The following is a 15,356-nucleotide window of genomic DNA, read 5'->3' as shown; positions in this document are numbered from 1 at the left end:
TTTCTAGCTCCCAAGTTTTTGTTCTGAAAGAATGCCATGTAGCTGAGGCTGACTTTGAACTTCTGATACTCCTACCTCAGCTACCATGTGCTGAGATCATAGGCGTGCACTACCATGTCCAGCCTGAACTATTAGTATATCAATTATTAACATATATTTCCCGTCTTTGCTTTTCATGCGCTCTTTTTTGACTTCACTAACTTCTCCACCAGAGGGCAGGCAAAAAAAATTAAATTAAAAAATTCTAATTAATTCACTTTTGTTTTTGACATCTTACTTTTATTATGTCAGTGACAGTCATTCTGGTCTCATATGACACTATCAAGGTTAACACCCATTCCAGTATATATCACTAAGTGCCCATCCAAGAACTATAAAACATGCCTATATATCTAAACCACTGCACCTAACATTCTCTGCAGTGGGATTCATTCGAAAAGACTAAAACAAAAGATAAAAATAGAACTTTCTACTTTAAACAGATACTACTTTAAAGCTTAAAATACCTTCACCACATGAATTATGACAAATGTGCCCTCTAAGTTTCACCCCTTGCTAATAGATAAAATTTTGTGTCTAGTATAACAAAGTATACAAAGGTGCTGCTATGGAAAACTATACACCAAAAAATTTGGTTAAGTATTTTCATTTCCCAAAAGCTGTGTATGACAGCATAGACCTGAGATGGCAACACTCAGGAGGCTGAGGTAAGATAAGCAAGCCTGAGGTCAGCCTGGTTTACATAAGGGACCCTATCTCAGAGAAAAAGATGGAAGAGGAAAAGGCAGCAGGTGGGAAGGGACTAAGAATCATTGACTAAAAACTGAATAAATAATTACTAAGAGCAGGCCTTGTTGGCCAGAGAACAATAAAAGAAATTCACAATGGAAAGAAAGCTTCAATCCTGGCCATAGGCACGAGGCTAACCAACTGGATGTAATACTGAGATTGTGATCATAAAAATCATAATCTTTGGGGTTTTTTTTGATAACTAAAAATTACTTTTGTGAGTTATTATATAACCCATGACCATGTGACTGCATTTTTTCTATAGTTTTCAGTTTTAAACTCAAATCTAGTTTTCTACATAGTCATTTTTCTTTGCTCAAGAAATATTGTTCATTTTAACTACATAGGGTTTTTGGTTTTGTCTTGTTTTATTTGGAGGATAATTTACAGTCTTTCTCACATTAGGAACTTTACTCAGGTTACTGAGTTCTACCTTGTTTCTGCTGCTGTGTGGGTGAGGCTCTTACTGTGAGACCTATGCTGTTGTGAACTTGGTCTTGAACTCAGTCTTCCTGGCTCACTGAGTGTTGAGATCTAAGGTGTGTTACACCATGCCTAGCTCAATTATGGCTTCTGAGGAGCAATTTTAACTTCTTCATGGCAGCTTCTATTCATTCAGTGTTTACTATCCTTATGTGAATTTTTCACATCCCACATTCCTCCTCAACTCTAGCAAATGCAGAATTAGATGTAAAATACTGAGAAATGGTTTTAAGAAGCCCGGTGTGGTTGTTGATGCCTGTAATCTTAGTACTGGAAAGGCAAAAGATTATTTCCAAGAGTTCAAGGGCTGGATTACATAGTAAGAAAAACAAAGAAGTCTGAGAAGCACATCAACAAGCCTGGTACCAAAAAAAAAAAAAAAAAATCTCAAGAGTATTTTAATTATTCTTAAATGTAAAAGAGGTTGTGGAAGATGATCAACGGGAACTGACATTCTTGGGGCTGGAGAGGTGACTCCATGATCAAGAGCACTTGCTGCTCTTGCAGAAGACTCATCTATTCCTAGCACCCAGAGGACTGGATCCTCAATTCTGACCGCCAAGAGCACCAGGCATGTACATGGTGCCTACCTAGTGACATACATGCAGACAAAACACCATACACACAAAAAAATAAAACAGACACATTTATTTCTATTTTCCTCAAGACCTGACTTCAATCGTGGTGTAACAAACCTTCTGCTCAGCCTGCAGCTGCTCACATCGCCCTTTTTCATGGCTCAGTTCTCTCTCCATTCTTCCAACTTGTTCTCGAAGCTGTGCTGTTTCTTTTTCAAGAACAGCAATCAACTTTACCAATTCTTCTTTTTCTTTCATGATCTTCTCAATTTTCAGCTATTTTAAAAAAAACCTCAAATAAATTAGTTTTTATCATAAAATATTACAATTTTAGTTTCCTACTTTTAAAAAGTGAATTCACAAATTTTTACATTCTACCTACTGCCTATCATTCAGCCTGTTAGCCTTCTGTTAGAAAGATTCACAATGTGTGTGCAATACATATACAAACATAAAGCCAATTATGTAGAGGGCACAAAGTCCTTGTGCTCACAGATAAGCACTAGGGAAACCAGGAATGTTAATTAAACAAGCAGGATTGTCTCTTTAACAAAGAGATGCATACCTACTTCCCAGACAGAAGGCTGGGAGTAGATGTAGTTAATAGCCTGGTGACCTGTGCTATCCTATAGGCCAGGCTACACCTCAATCTCCCAGACTATTTATTATGTTTATTCCTGCCTCTTCCTCCCTAGACCTTTATCTTTAGACCTGCTTCTCAGTCAATAGAACCTACCCTTAGGGGAGCTGTCACCTGTACTTATAGCCTGGTCACCTCTAAGCTATCTGTATGAATGAGACCACATGAGCTCCCCTAGGCCCCTAAGTTACAGAACCTATCTTTATGAAAGAGGCCATATGTACTTTGCAAAAGAGTTTCAATGTAGTCATACCTTATGCTTTATTATACATACGGGATTGAGATAATTATTACCAGGAAATTTTTTTCCAAAATGGCACTGTACTTAAATATGCCTAAATTAAACTGCCCGATGTCAGACTCTAGAATTTTAAGCCAACATGGGCTACTGAGTCTCACTGAATTGTTTTTCCTTCTTGCCTCATGTAGACTATTACTCCGCCAGCCCTGGTATCTGCAGAAACAGCCCCCACCCCATAACTGTTTTAAGTAAAAATGCAAATTTGAAGATTAAGACTACACTAATATACCAACTCCAGCTGGTTCTTATGGAAATGCTGCTAACTACTCAATTTAGGAAAATCTGAACTCCAGCAGGAACCACCAAACAAAACCTAAAGTAAAGGACCTAACAGGTCATAAGATGGTTAGCATTTTTCTTATAAAAAGAAGTCTTTGCTTCTAACCAGAGGAAAATAGAGATTCAGTTAAGAATTTCTAAAAGAAGTGTTTAGCTGATAAATGTTTTTCCCCAATAGACCCCACATAAAGCTTTCCAGGAAAAGAACAAAGCTACATAGAGAAACCCTATCTCGAAAAACAAAAAAACAAAAAACAAACAAAAATAAGTGACTAAAATCTAAAATAACTCAGGAAAGCAGAACTGCTAAAAATCCTTTAGAATATTTTTTCTTTTTGCAGCAACACACATCAAAATGCACAGAATAAATGTTCTCAAAGTGGAAAGGCCGATGAGGAAGGTTGCTAAGGAGAACTGAAGAAAGATGGTGGTGGATGGATTTGACCAAAATGTATTACATAAATGTACGAAACTTTCAAAGAATAAAGATGTAAAAGTTTAATTACTCAATTTTTAATATTTATACCTATTGAAAATTAACTTGTAATAAATGATATCCAATGAAAAATTAAGACCAAGCAAGTTTATGAATCCTGCGGGTTAATACCATCATTAACTTGGCATTAAATCCACTCAAAACTTTCTGGATTAGAAATGATGATCATCTTCACCTAATACAATAAAATGAACATAAATCTAGGTCTGTAGATAAAGTTCAACAAAAAGTATTTGCCTGACATGCATCAAGGTCAAGATTTAACCCCTAATACAGCTTTTTGTTTCCTTTCTTGTTGTTTTTTTTTTCTCTTTTCCTTTAAGTACACAAATTGTCTACAGCCATACCATCTGAACGTGCCAGATCTCTTCTGATCTGGAAGCTAAGCAGGGTCAAGTCTAGTTAGTATTTAGACAGGAAACAAAAAACTATATATAAATCTATTTTCTGCTCCCAAATCTCTATTTTGAAATCTTTTTAAGAACACATATACTCCTCAATTCACTCATCAGTGTGCTACCGTATTCATTTCCCATTTCATTCTGTGGGAGAGGTTTAACAAACAGGCTGGCCGAAAACTCTGTCTCCTGCTCTTGCTTCCCAAATGCTATGAATATAGATGTAGTGTGCCACCACATCTGGTTTATATTATATCATAGTCTATGTAATTTTGCTTTATTTTGCTAAACCATCCAAAACAAAATTATGGACACTCCACCCCTAAGTACCTCAGAGCAAGCACCTCTAATAATAATCAGTGCAGTCTCCTTTTTAACCACTCCTGTGATTGAGCGCAGAAAATTAGGATAATTTATCATGCAATAGATATCCCTTGGTCAAACACCCCTTATGATCCCTAAAAATCTTTTTTTTTTTGGGGGGGGGTCTATTATCCAACCCAGGTTCACAAGTTCTAAGACTATTTCTCATTAATCACTTTTAATGTACAGTGTTCATAAAATCATTGAAGACATCAATGAATGAAGGACTTGTGAGAAAACAAAACCATTTTATCTCAAAAACATTTCCCAAGAGGCAGCAATTCAAATTTTCTTTATAACACAGCATTTGCGGAGCAAAGAAAAAGTGCATGTAACTGGGCTGTGTCCCAATTACAGAAAACTCTCCAGAGACATGGAATGTCCATCACGTGGCAGGGCTTCAGATAAGGGTGGTCTGTCAAGTATTCAAAACCACATATTAATGCTAACTGCATTCCTAGGAACAGAGTTTATTCCAATATCTCTGCCTAGCATTCAAATACCAGGCTAAGACTCTGATCTGAGGCAGTCGTCACTATGAAATGTCTCAGTCACCCTATAAAAGTTGCATTTCTTATTTAGATAAGAGAGGAATTTCTAAGACAAGGAAGGATAGAGATGGAAGAATTCACAGTAAAAGGTGGCCGGCTCCTTCTAACTCCTGAATGGACTGTCTCAGGAGAGCATGACAGACAGTGTATAACAGTGTAAACTCTTGCCTTGCCTTTTCTAGCCTCAATTCTTAAAGGTAAACAAAGAAAAATAAAAAGCATAAAATATCTGCTTTTAAATATCTGTCCATAAAGAAAACCCAATCACTAGCAATATAAAAATAGACGTAATTGTAATTAACAAAAAATATAGTGAACCAATCTAAAATGCTATTTTTACAATAAAAGGACTAAATACAATTAATCACATTATTTCAAACAGCAGTCTAGCTTTCAGATGTAAAGTAGAAAATGTGATCTTAAAACACACTTTTTCTCACTTCCTAATTACTAAAATGCAAAATGTATGGCACGTTTAGGCCAGTGACCCACACCATTCAGTTTCCCAATGAGATGATAGCTAGATGCGCTGCTTCCCTGCACTTGGCCAGTTCCATCGAAATGGACAACTCAGCCATCCTACAGACTAGGGCACCTGAAGGAGAAAGCCCAGGGTGGGGAACAGGGTATGAGCCCTGGTCTAAGAGCGCTCCAAGGCTGTCCCACTACACTAGTTACTGTGCACAGGGCACCTTAGGCCCTAAATTAGGACTCTCCTTGTTATTCATCTGACAAGGCCTACCACAACGGAACCACAAAAGAAGTTGACCAAAAGACTAGCCCTGCCAGCTAATCTAGCCCAGATGGCAAACTCAAAGCTCAAGGAGAACCCCCATCTCAAAAAGCAAGGGTGAGAGACTGAGGAAGACAGTCAGCACTGACTTCTGGCCTCTACACATACATTCGCGTCTAATGCCTCCGTGTACGTGCTCACCTCCAGAAGGCCAGCTTTTGTGGTCACCACCAACATGTCAGAACTTCCTTCATCTTCCATAGTGAGCAGCTCTTCAACTGGAGAAGCCGCTCGGAACTGGAAAGGAGTGCTTGCTCCACGAATTTCACCCTTATGGGTGACGTAACAGAACTGATAAAATTCTCCATCGTCATTTGGAAGGTAATATCCTAAGAGGTGGGCAAAAAAATGATTAAACTTGCTATTATAAAAAGTTTATTTACTTCACAATACTTTCCATCTCTTCCTCCATACTATTAGTCTGAATATATCTAGAATGAGTCTTTCCTATTCACAAATTTATCAGTTCCAAATACTCTTTCTTCTCAAACATACTCCAAGGTTTTATCTCTTAGATATAAGCATACATACCCATTCTCCCTTTATCTTTTTCTTAGTAATTTTTAATTGACGTGTACGGGTGTATTGTCTGTGAATATGTCTGTGTACCACCTGCTTTCATGGTCCCTGCAGAGGAAGAAGGAGGCACCAGATACACAGGGCTTGAAGTTACACAGATGGTTGTGAGTTGACACAAGGGTACTGTAGACTGAATCTGGGTCCTCTGCAAGACCAGCCAGTGTGCTTAACCACTGAGCCATCTCTCACAGCCTGTCCCCCTATATCTTTTAACTATGGCAAAATCAACTCAAAGCTCCAGAGCCAAGTCTGTATGTACTTCAAAATGAGAAAGAGGCTGGATGGAGAAGTAAGGGAAGTCCCTCCAATTTGACATTCGTTGATGTAAAAAAGAAATATTAACTATAGGAATATGCTACATATGTGAACTGTGTAAAGGCAAAAAAAGATGATAAAGCCCATTGGTGCTGCACAAGAAAAAAATAAGACTTGCAACTTTAGAGCTTTATTTAGGATATGAATGAAGCCATCTAAGTTCTTTAAGCTGCACAGATAATGCATTTATAACATTACTATATGAAAAATACCATGTTCGATACTTAGTTTCTTCTTTTTCAATTTGTTACCCTCCACTTTAAATTTTGCTAGACTGTCCTAATTCAAAATTAATCTTCATCTCTTTAAATATAACACAAAGTTTTTCTAAAAAAGCTTTCAATTCTATACCCTACTACTCACAAAGTACATGCCTTTGGGAGTATGGAAGCTAAGGAGTATTGGAAATTGAACCTGGGCCTCACTCAAGCTAAGCCAAGTGCTTTACATCCTAAAGCCTTCAAAAAAAAGTTTATGTCAAGACATGGTTTCAAACTTATAATCCTTCTGCACTGGCCTCCCATATAGCTGGAAAATACTCCCATGTGCCACCACGCTGACATGTGAGACCTGAGATCTCCAAAACATTAAGAACATGTATAGATGTACACACCAAGGGGCAAATGCATATTTAAGTGAATATAGAAGATACATGAATGACTCCTATAATCACAATGACTTACACAAAGGAAGAATATAATCCCTGAGTACATAAAGATGAGTACATTCACTTAGGAACTACCCCAAAATCTAAAATCTATACCTAAAAATTTTTAGATTCCTTATTATGAAACCTAATTTAATCACTTGATTTTAACTATTTTAAAAAATAAGTGGCTTTTCTTCTTAGAAACAGAAGGCAAATACAAGGCAAACCAGAAAACTTTTTGTGGTACTTAGTGAGCAATAAGTAGCCCTTAAAACACATTTGAATTTTAAAATTGCATTTATATATTTCTTTTGTGTGGATGTGTGTGCACTCGTACATAAGCATGCCAAGGAGAGCACATGGTGGTCAGAGGACCACTTCCAGGGGTCCCTCCTCTCCTCCCACAGTGTGGGTCCCAGGGAGCAAACTCAACCATCAGCCTTCTTTACCTGCTCAGTCATCTTGCTGGCCCTCAAAAACAAATTTGAGCTGGGCAGTAGTGGCACACACCTTTAATCTCATCCCTCGGGAGGCAGAGTTAGGTGGATCTCTGTGAGTTCGAGGCCAGCCTGGTCTACAGAGCAAGATCCAGAAAAGGCACCAAAACTACACAGAGAAACCCTGTCTTGAGCCGGGTGGTGGTGGCTCACACCTTTAATCCCAGCACTAAGGAGGCAGAGCTAGGCAGATCTCTGTGAGTTTGAGGCCAGCCTGGTCTACAGTGCAAGACCCAGGACATGCACCAAAACTATACAGAGAAACTCTGTCTCAAAAAAAGAAAAAGAAAAAGAAAAAGAAAAAAAAAGTTGGGTTAGGGGTTTATCTCAGTGATAGAGCACAGAGCACTTGCCTACCAAGCACAAGGCCCTGGGTTTGGTCCTCAGCTGGGGGGGGGGGGGGGAGGGTAAAGACCTGCCTCAAAAAAAAACAAAAACAAAAAAAGGCAACTCAACCTGAAGGCCCTTCTAAGGGCCAAAGCCAGAACAATCTCAACAACAAAAACTTTACTACTTTAAAAAGTACAATCTTTAAAAATAATACCAGGCTTTATTTCTTAGAAGAAAATGAGTTCATGGAAAAGGATAACTCTAACACAATAATTTCAACTAAGATACAAATTATATGTATAAACATCACAATTATAAACAAAATGTACTGAGGAATATTGAAATTTGTGGCTGATGTTTCAAAAAAAAGAGAAGCAAGGTATTTTCATAGTTTTAAAGTAGCTCACTCCATAACACTGTTATATTACAAAGTAAAAACTACTAACTTTTTTAAGGTAGCAGAGCCTCAATGGCATCAGTGATCAGATGAACACCAGCAGATGAACACACTCCCAAACACAATGCACTGTGAAAGGTATATTGCTTCTATGACACTCTTCCCCTCAAAATGTATAATCTCGATCTTACCATGAGAAAATAGCAAACTAATCCCAAAGGAGACATGCTCAAGAGCATTCCTCAGGGATGACAAGAAACCAAGGAGATTAAGATTTGACAAATATATACCATATGAGGTTAGGGTTGGCTCTAACAGCAGGAACAGAGCATGGGTGGAAACACTGCTATTACCTGAGCAAAGGGTGTGCTTTAATTAAAATTATTGCAACTCAGCAACTGGCTAAATGCACTTGCTGCTCTTGCAAAGAACACAGGCTCAGTTCCCAGCCCCCACATGGTGGCTCACAATTATCTCTAACTCCAGTTAGAGGAGATCCAATACCTTCTTGTAGCCTCTGTGGATACCAACCACTCACCTAGATTCACAGACCTATATGCAAGCACAACATCCATACACAGAAAATAAAATCAACCTTTAAAACAAAAATAAAAGGCCAGAATCATGGCTCTGTTGGTAAAGGCATTATCCACCAAACCTGACAACCAACCTGGCAACCTGAGTTCAATCCCAATGCCCATATACTAGGAGGGAATCAATTCCTGTAAGCTGTCCTCTGACCTGAACTTTCAACACACAGACAGGTAGATAGACACAGTTTAATGATTTTTTATAAAAAAAATTTAAAGAAATCCCTACAATATAGATGATATTCTTGTATGCTACTTAAAAACCTAAAATGATCTGCTTTAAATGTATTTCAAATAAATGTATTCAGTCAGTGCTACAATTTAAGACTATTTGTTTAGAAACTAAAGCACAAACAAGTAAAACCAGTCAATCTGTAATATAACATCAGTGTTCAGTAAAATACACATCAAATTCAAACTAAAAACACTACTGAATTAGTCAAGCTTGTTGTTTCTGTGCTCAGCCCGCAGGAAAATGTCTTCAGGTATAGACAAATAAACTGGATGTTCTTGCATGCTTGGCTAGGTCACTAATAAATGCATTAGTCACTAGAACAAATCCAGTAAGTTAATTTTTAAGAAAAACATTCACAATAAAGATAGAGGGCCAGGCAGTGCTGGCACACATCGGGCAGGTGGATCTCTGTGAATTTGAGGCCAGCCTGGTCTAAAGAGTGAGTCCTAAGACAGGCAGGTCTACAGAGAAACCCTGTTTCGGGAAAACAACAACAACAACAGATGAACAGAAATAAATCTACATCTTTAAAGAAAAAACTTTCATGTAACAAAACGAGCTCTGGCACATGTTTAAATTTGATCACCTAAAAAAGTTCATATACTGTTTCAATGGTGATTTCAAGTGCAAGCCATAAAGTGCTAAGGAGTTAAGAAAACCAGGCTGAAGTTCTGTTCACAAAAGACAAGTATTATGATGCTTCTTCAAAAATATCAGAGTTACCATATGACTCAGCAGTTCCACTCCTGGGCATCCACCCAGAAGAAATGAACATGTGTCCACACAAAGACCTGAATAACAATATCCACAGGAGCATTGCTCATGGTAGCCTCAAGGCAGAAATATCCCAGATGTTCACCAACTGAGGATTGAACAAAGTGTGGTATGTCTATACAATTATTATTCTTCCATGAAAAGGACTGGAGATTTCGTGCATGCTACAACATAGATGAACTTACAAAACATTATGGGAAAGAAAGAAGCAACTCAAAATGCCATGAAATTATATTCACAGAATTACATTCATACAATGTCCAAAGCAGGACTGGGGCTGCAGCTCTGTGGTAGAGCACTTGCCTAGCATGTATTAGGCCCTTGAGACTAAAGAATAAAGTCTAAATTAGGTAAATTCATAGAGACAAAAAGCAGATTACTAGCCACCAGAGCTCGAAGTAGGAGGTGCAGGAATAGGGACTGAATGCTTGTGGCAACAGTGGTAGGGAGATGGAGGGGTGGCTAGGTCCATATACAGGGGCTGGAGAGATGGTTCAGCTGTTAAGAGGACTTGAATGCTCTTCCAGAGGTCCTTAGTTCAATTCCTAGCAACCACATGGTGGCTCACAAGCATCTACAATGGGATTTGATTTCCTCTTCTGGTGTGCATGAAGATAGAGCACTCATATACATAAAATACATGAATAAATAAATCTTCAAAAATAACATTTCAGATGCTGGGCAGTGGTGGCGCACGCCTTTAATCCCAGCACTCGGTAGGCAGAGGCAGGTGGATCTCTGTGAGTTGGAGGCCAGCCTGGTCTCCAAAGTGAGTTCCAGGAAAGACGCAAAGCCACACAGAGAAACCCTGTTTCGAAAAACCAAAAAATTTCAGAAACTAAAATGTTGTATAGAATTGTTTTTAAAGTCTACATATGGAAAAATAAACTACAGACATAAACATGTTTCTGGCTGATGGCAGGTGTGGAGCACTGAACCCAGGGCCTTGTGCATGCTAAGTACAGCACCATTAGGCAATACTCCCAGCCCCTAAGTAACATTTTGATAACTTAAGCCTTATCTTTATTACTACTACAAATGTTGTACTTTGTGGGCCTGTGTATGTGTGTTTTGAGTTGGTTTCTTCTTCCACTTTGCTTTTTAGAGGCAGGTCTCAAGTTTCTCACCGATTCTCCTGTATCCACTTCCCATTAAACAGTGAAGTTCTAGGATTACAGGCCCATGCCATGGCATTTTTACCTGGGTTCCAGCTTAGCTGGGCATGGTGGTACACGCCTATAAATCCCAGCAGTACCCAGGAGGCTAAGCAGGAGGATCACAAGTCCATGGCTAGCCTTGGCTACATCCAGAACCTGACACTTACTCTTTCTCTCCCCTTCTGTGCATATGTGTGTATACATGTATATATACAAATATATATGCATGTGTGTGTGGCTATGGTAGTTTGAATCAATATGGCCCCTGTATGCTCATATATATGCATGCTTGGGTCTTCAGTTGGTGGAACTGTTTGGGAAGGATTAGGAGAGGTGACCTTATTGGAGGAGGTGTGTCACTGGAGGTATTCTTTAAGGTTTCAAAGGTCCTGCCATTCCCAGCTAGCTCACTCTGCCTTGTGGATATAAGCTTTCAGCTACTGCTGCAGTGCCATGTCTGCTGTCACGCTATACACCATGATGGTCATGGGCGCTCGCGCTCTCTCGCTCTCTCTCTCTCTCTCTCTGAAACTGTAAGCCCCTAGAATAAACTCTTCTATAAGTTGCCTTGGTCACAATGTCTTAGTACAGCAATAGAAAAAGACAGTGTCATTTTATTCTATCTTTTGAGACATATAGTACATGCTCATTATCCATAGTGACCTAAAGTGCAATCATAGCACAATAAAACTGTTTATTCTTACCTAGAAATAAACAATGGCCTAAGGACCCACGATGAAAATCTCTCAGCAACTGTTTCTTGGTGCATCAAATAAAGTCATATTCTTTCCTCCTAAGGACTGCTAGTAAACACAATAGTGGACTTGCTAAAGCCATGGATACACATTTCTGTGCACAATTAATCCCAAAGGAGCCAGGAAGAGGGAGAGAACACCCTCACAACAAGGGCACATTAGGTTTATGCCCTCACAGACCCAAGTGGCAAATCAAAAGCTGGAATAAATGAAAAGCTCTTTTGAAAGCATGAATGAGCACTGTGGCAACATCAACTTCAGCCTTGGCTGATATTTGGTCCTAGACATGCAATCAGTCCTCGGCTTTTGTGTGAGGACACGTACTCTGTCCTCTTACTTGACTGCCTTCCCTTCTTAATGCTTACACATAAATCTGTAGTGTGGTGGTTTGAAAGAAGATGGTCCCAAAGGGAGCGGCACTACAGGCGTGGCCTTCTTGGAGGAAGTGTCACTGTGGGGGTGGGCTCTGAGGTCTCTTTTTCTCAAAGTGTGACAGTTATAGTCGACTTCCTGTTGCTTGCACGATGTAGGTCACTTGGCTATTTCTCCAACACCATGCCTGCCTACATGCCACCAGGCTCTCCGCCATGATGGACTGGACCTCTGAACTGTAAGCAAGCCACAACAATTAAATGTTTTCTTTATAGGAGTTGTTGTGGTCATGGTGTCTCTTCACAGCAATAGTAACCCTAACTAAGACATGTATCAAAACATTTTCTTAAGAAATTCCAAGTCTGCTTCATTAAAAAAGAAAAGTGTCCTGAGTAGCTATGAAAACATCATGTGCTCTTGGCCTTAGCACCATCTTCCTTGGAGCTCCTGCGCCATGAGAGCGAAGCTGAGGAAGAAGCACATGCGCAGGCTGAAGCTCAAGAGGTAAAGATGAGGCAGAGGTCCAATAAACTAGGTTTGTGCACCCATGAGGCTGGAGGAGCAGAAGCAAGGGCTGCTGAAGGCTGGGACTTTGGTACAAGTCATTGGACTGTGTGCTACTATCGCTAGAAGCCTTGATGGACTAGAATATCACCATTGGCTTGCAGAGACCACCTGAGAGACTTTACGTTCATTACAACCAAAGCAGTCCCGCTGGCCCTCCGCCCTGGACCGATGGCATACTGGACTAGTTCTGTTCTCACTTGTGGCCAAGTGTAACTCGTGTTCAATAAACCATCTCACTGTCTCGGCTGAAGAATTAAAAAAAAAAAAAAAAAAAAAAAAAAAAAAGCCGGGCAGTGGTGGCGCACGCCTTTAATCCCAGCACTCAGGAGGCAGAGCCAGGCAGATCTCTGTGAGTTCGAGGCCAGCCTGGGCTACCAAGTGAGTCCCAGGAAAGGCGCAAAGATACATGGAGAAACCCTGTCTCAAAAAACCAAAACCAAAACAAAACAAACATCATGTGCTCTATCTACATTTGATATTTACATTCATCTGACTTTTATTCAACAAATACAGTCATTTAGACATGCCTGAAACAGATAACTACAATACAGACAGCTAGCTCTATCAAGTCCTTCAGTTTTTAGTTCTTACCTTGAAATGCTAGTACACAATTGACTGTTGATCCTTCCACATAGTGTTCAGGCATAGGAGACCATAAAAACGTGTAATAATCACGAGCAGTACTCCATCCAACCTAAAGGAGAAAAATTGAAGAGATCTGAGTAAATATCTTAATATTAGCTAGATACAGCATTTGTATTACATCCTAAAATTAAAATATGCATTTAGTGTTTACAAATCTTAGTTAACAGACATGTTCAATTATGACTTATTAAACTGTGACCTAAAACTGCAATTTACACAAACTGAATGAAGTCTCTATTATTATTCAAATGCAAAGTGCTACCTAATTTCTCCAAGACAATCTATACACATACATGATCAAATACAAAGTCTTTTGTTTTATTTAAAATATTTACATCACTATATATTGCAGATTTTTGTTTGCGTGTTTCGTGTGCACAAGTACATGTATATGCATGGAAATGCCAGAGGTCAATGTTGCCTATTTCCTCAATTGCTCTCTACCTTGTTTTATGAGACAAGATCTCTCACTGAGCCTGGAGCTAACCAATTTGGCTAGACTAGCTGGTCAGCAAACCCGAGAGATCCTTTTGTCTCTGCCTGCCCAATGTAGGGATTAGACATGTAGACCCAGCTTTATGATATGGGTGCTGGGGATCCAAATTCAGGTCCTTATGGCAATTTACTGATTAAGCCATCTTCCCAGCCCCCACATTGTATACTTTTAATAACTTATTGTTTTATACCTCATATTTAGGGTCTGTTTGGAGTGTTATTGTTGTTGTTTTCCTTTCTTTTTTAATGTAGACACTCTCCTGTAACTTAAATCCACTATCTCTCATCTTTGACAAGTTTTGCCTGAAAGCAATTTGTAAATTTTGGGTGGGGGGAGTATTTACATTCTAAGAGATCATCTACACTTCACCTTCTAACAACATATTTTCACCTTGGAGGTATGCAAGAAAAGATGTTCAAAGCACACTGTACACTCATGAGACATGTCTTTACATAAGCCAATAACACACACGATAAACATACAATAATTAAAATTAAAACAGATGCACTATTTCCAGCTTAAATATATACACTATAGATTTCAAACGGTTTTCCAAACAAATTATACTGTGTTAAATACTAAATATTAGAGATGAGTTTAAAGCAAGTACACTCTTAGCAACATTACATAAAACTTTACATTCAACACAGCCTTAGATTATATACTCTATGATTTTCCTAGACTCTCTTTAGTGTGTGTGTGTGTGTGTGTGTGTGTGTGTGTGTTTGTGTACAATGCACTTGTGCACACATCCCACAAGACAACTTTCTTGCTGGGGACTGAACCGTGGCTGCCTCCCTCGGTGTTCCCTTCTGAGCTATCCTCACCAGCCCCACGTCCTCAGTTTACTGAGCTGTGTGCCATTAGCGTGAGCTAATCAAGTCTGAGCTTAAAGTTCAAAGCTCTCAACCACTGATGTTCTCTTCACTACTTTCCTGGCAAAACAGAGCGCCCTCTTCATACCTTCTGAAACTCCACCTTTTTCCTCTCCAACACTGGCACTATGAGTATTTAATTCCTGAGAAAACTACTTGATAAAGGACAGAAAAAAAAAAATCTTTTGTCTGCACTGAGAAAAATACAAAATGTATGAAAAAGTAGCTTTTGCTAAATAAAAGTGAAGTAATATCAAGGAGAATAAACAGCCCATACTCCACCCCATGGCAACCATCGATTTAATAGTGCATAAGTACTCCAGGTGAGCTAAAGTTCAAGAATAGCTCCACTGCAAACCAAAAGAACTGTTCTCTAACAAACACAAGGGTCTTTTCTTTTCCCTCAGTAGGCACAAGTGAGGGGGTCGGGGAAGAGTGGGACACGTATCTAA

General features: G+C 39.1%; 1 protein-coding gene across 1 annotated transcript in view; it reads right to left on the bottom strand.

Annotated features, from left to right (window-relative positions):
- Tax1bp1 (Tax1 binding protein 1) overlaps positions 1-15,356 on the bottom strand; it is a 65,290-nt gene that overhangs the window by 34,523 nt on the left and 15,411 nt on the right. The window contains exons 3-5 of the mRNA XM_036181667.1: positions 13,480-13,582; positions 5,813-6,000; positions 1,968-2,126 (exon numbers count right to left, since the gene is read on the bottom strand). Coding sequence (XP_036037560.1) covers positions 1,968-2,126; positions 5,813-6,000; positions 13,480-13,582 — 450 coding nt within the window. The remainder of the gene's footprint in view (positions 1-1,967; positions 2,127-5,812; positions 6,001-13,479; positions 13,583-15,356) is intronic.

The sequence above is a fragment of the Onychomys torridus genome, chromosome 3 (assembly GCF_903995425.1).
Source record: "Onychomys torridus chromosome 3, mOncTor1.1, whole genome shotgun sequence".
Classification (NCBI taxonomy): domain Eukaryota; kingdom Metazoa; phylum Chordata; class Mammalia; order Rodentia; family Cricetidae; genus Onychomys; species Onychomys torridus.
This window is presented reverse-complemented; position numbering and strand designations above follow the sequence as displayed.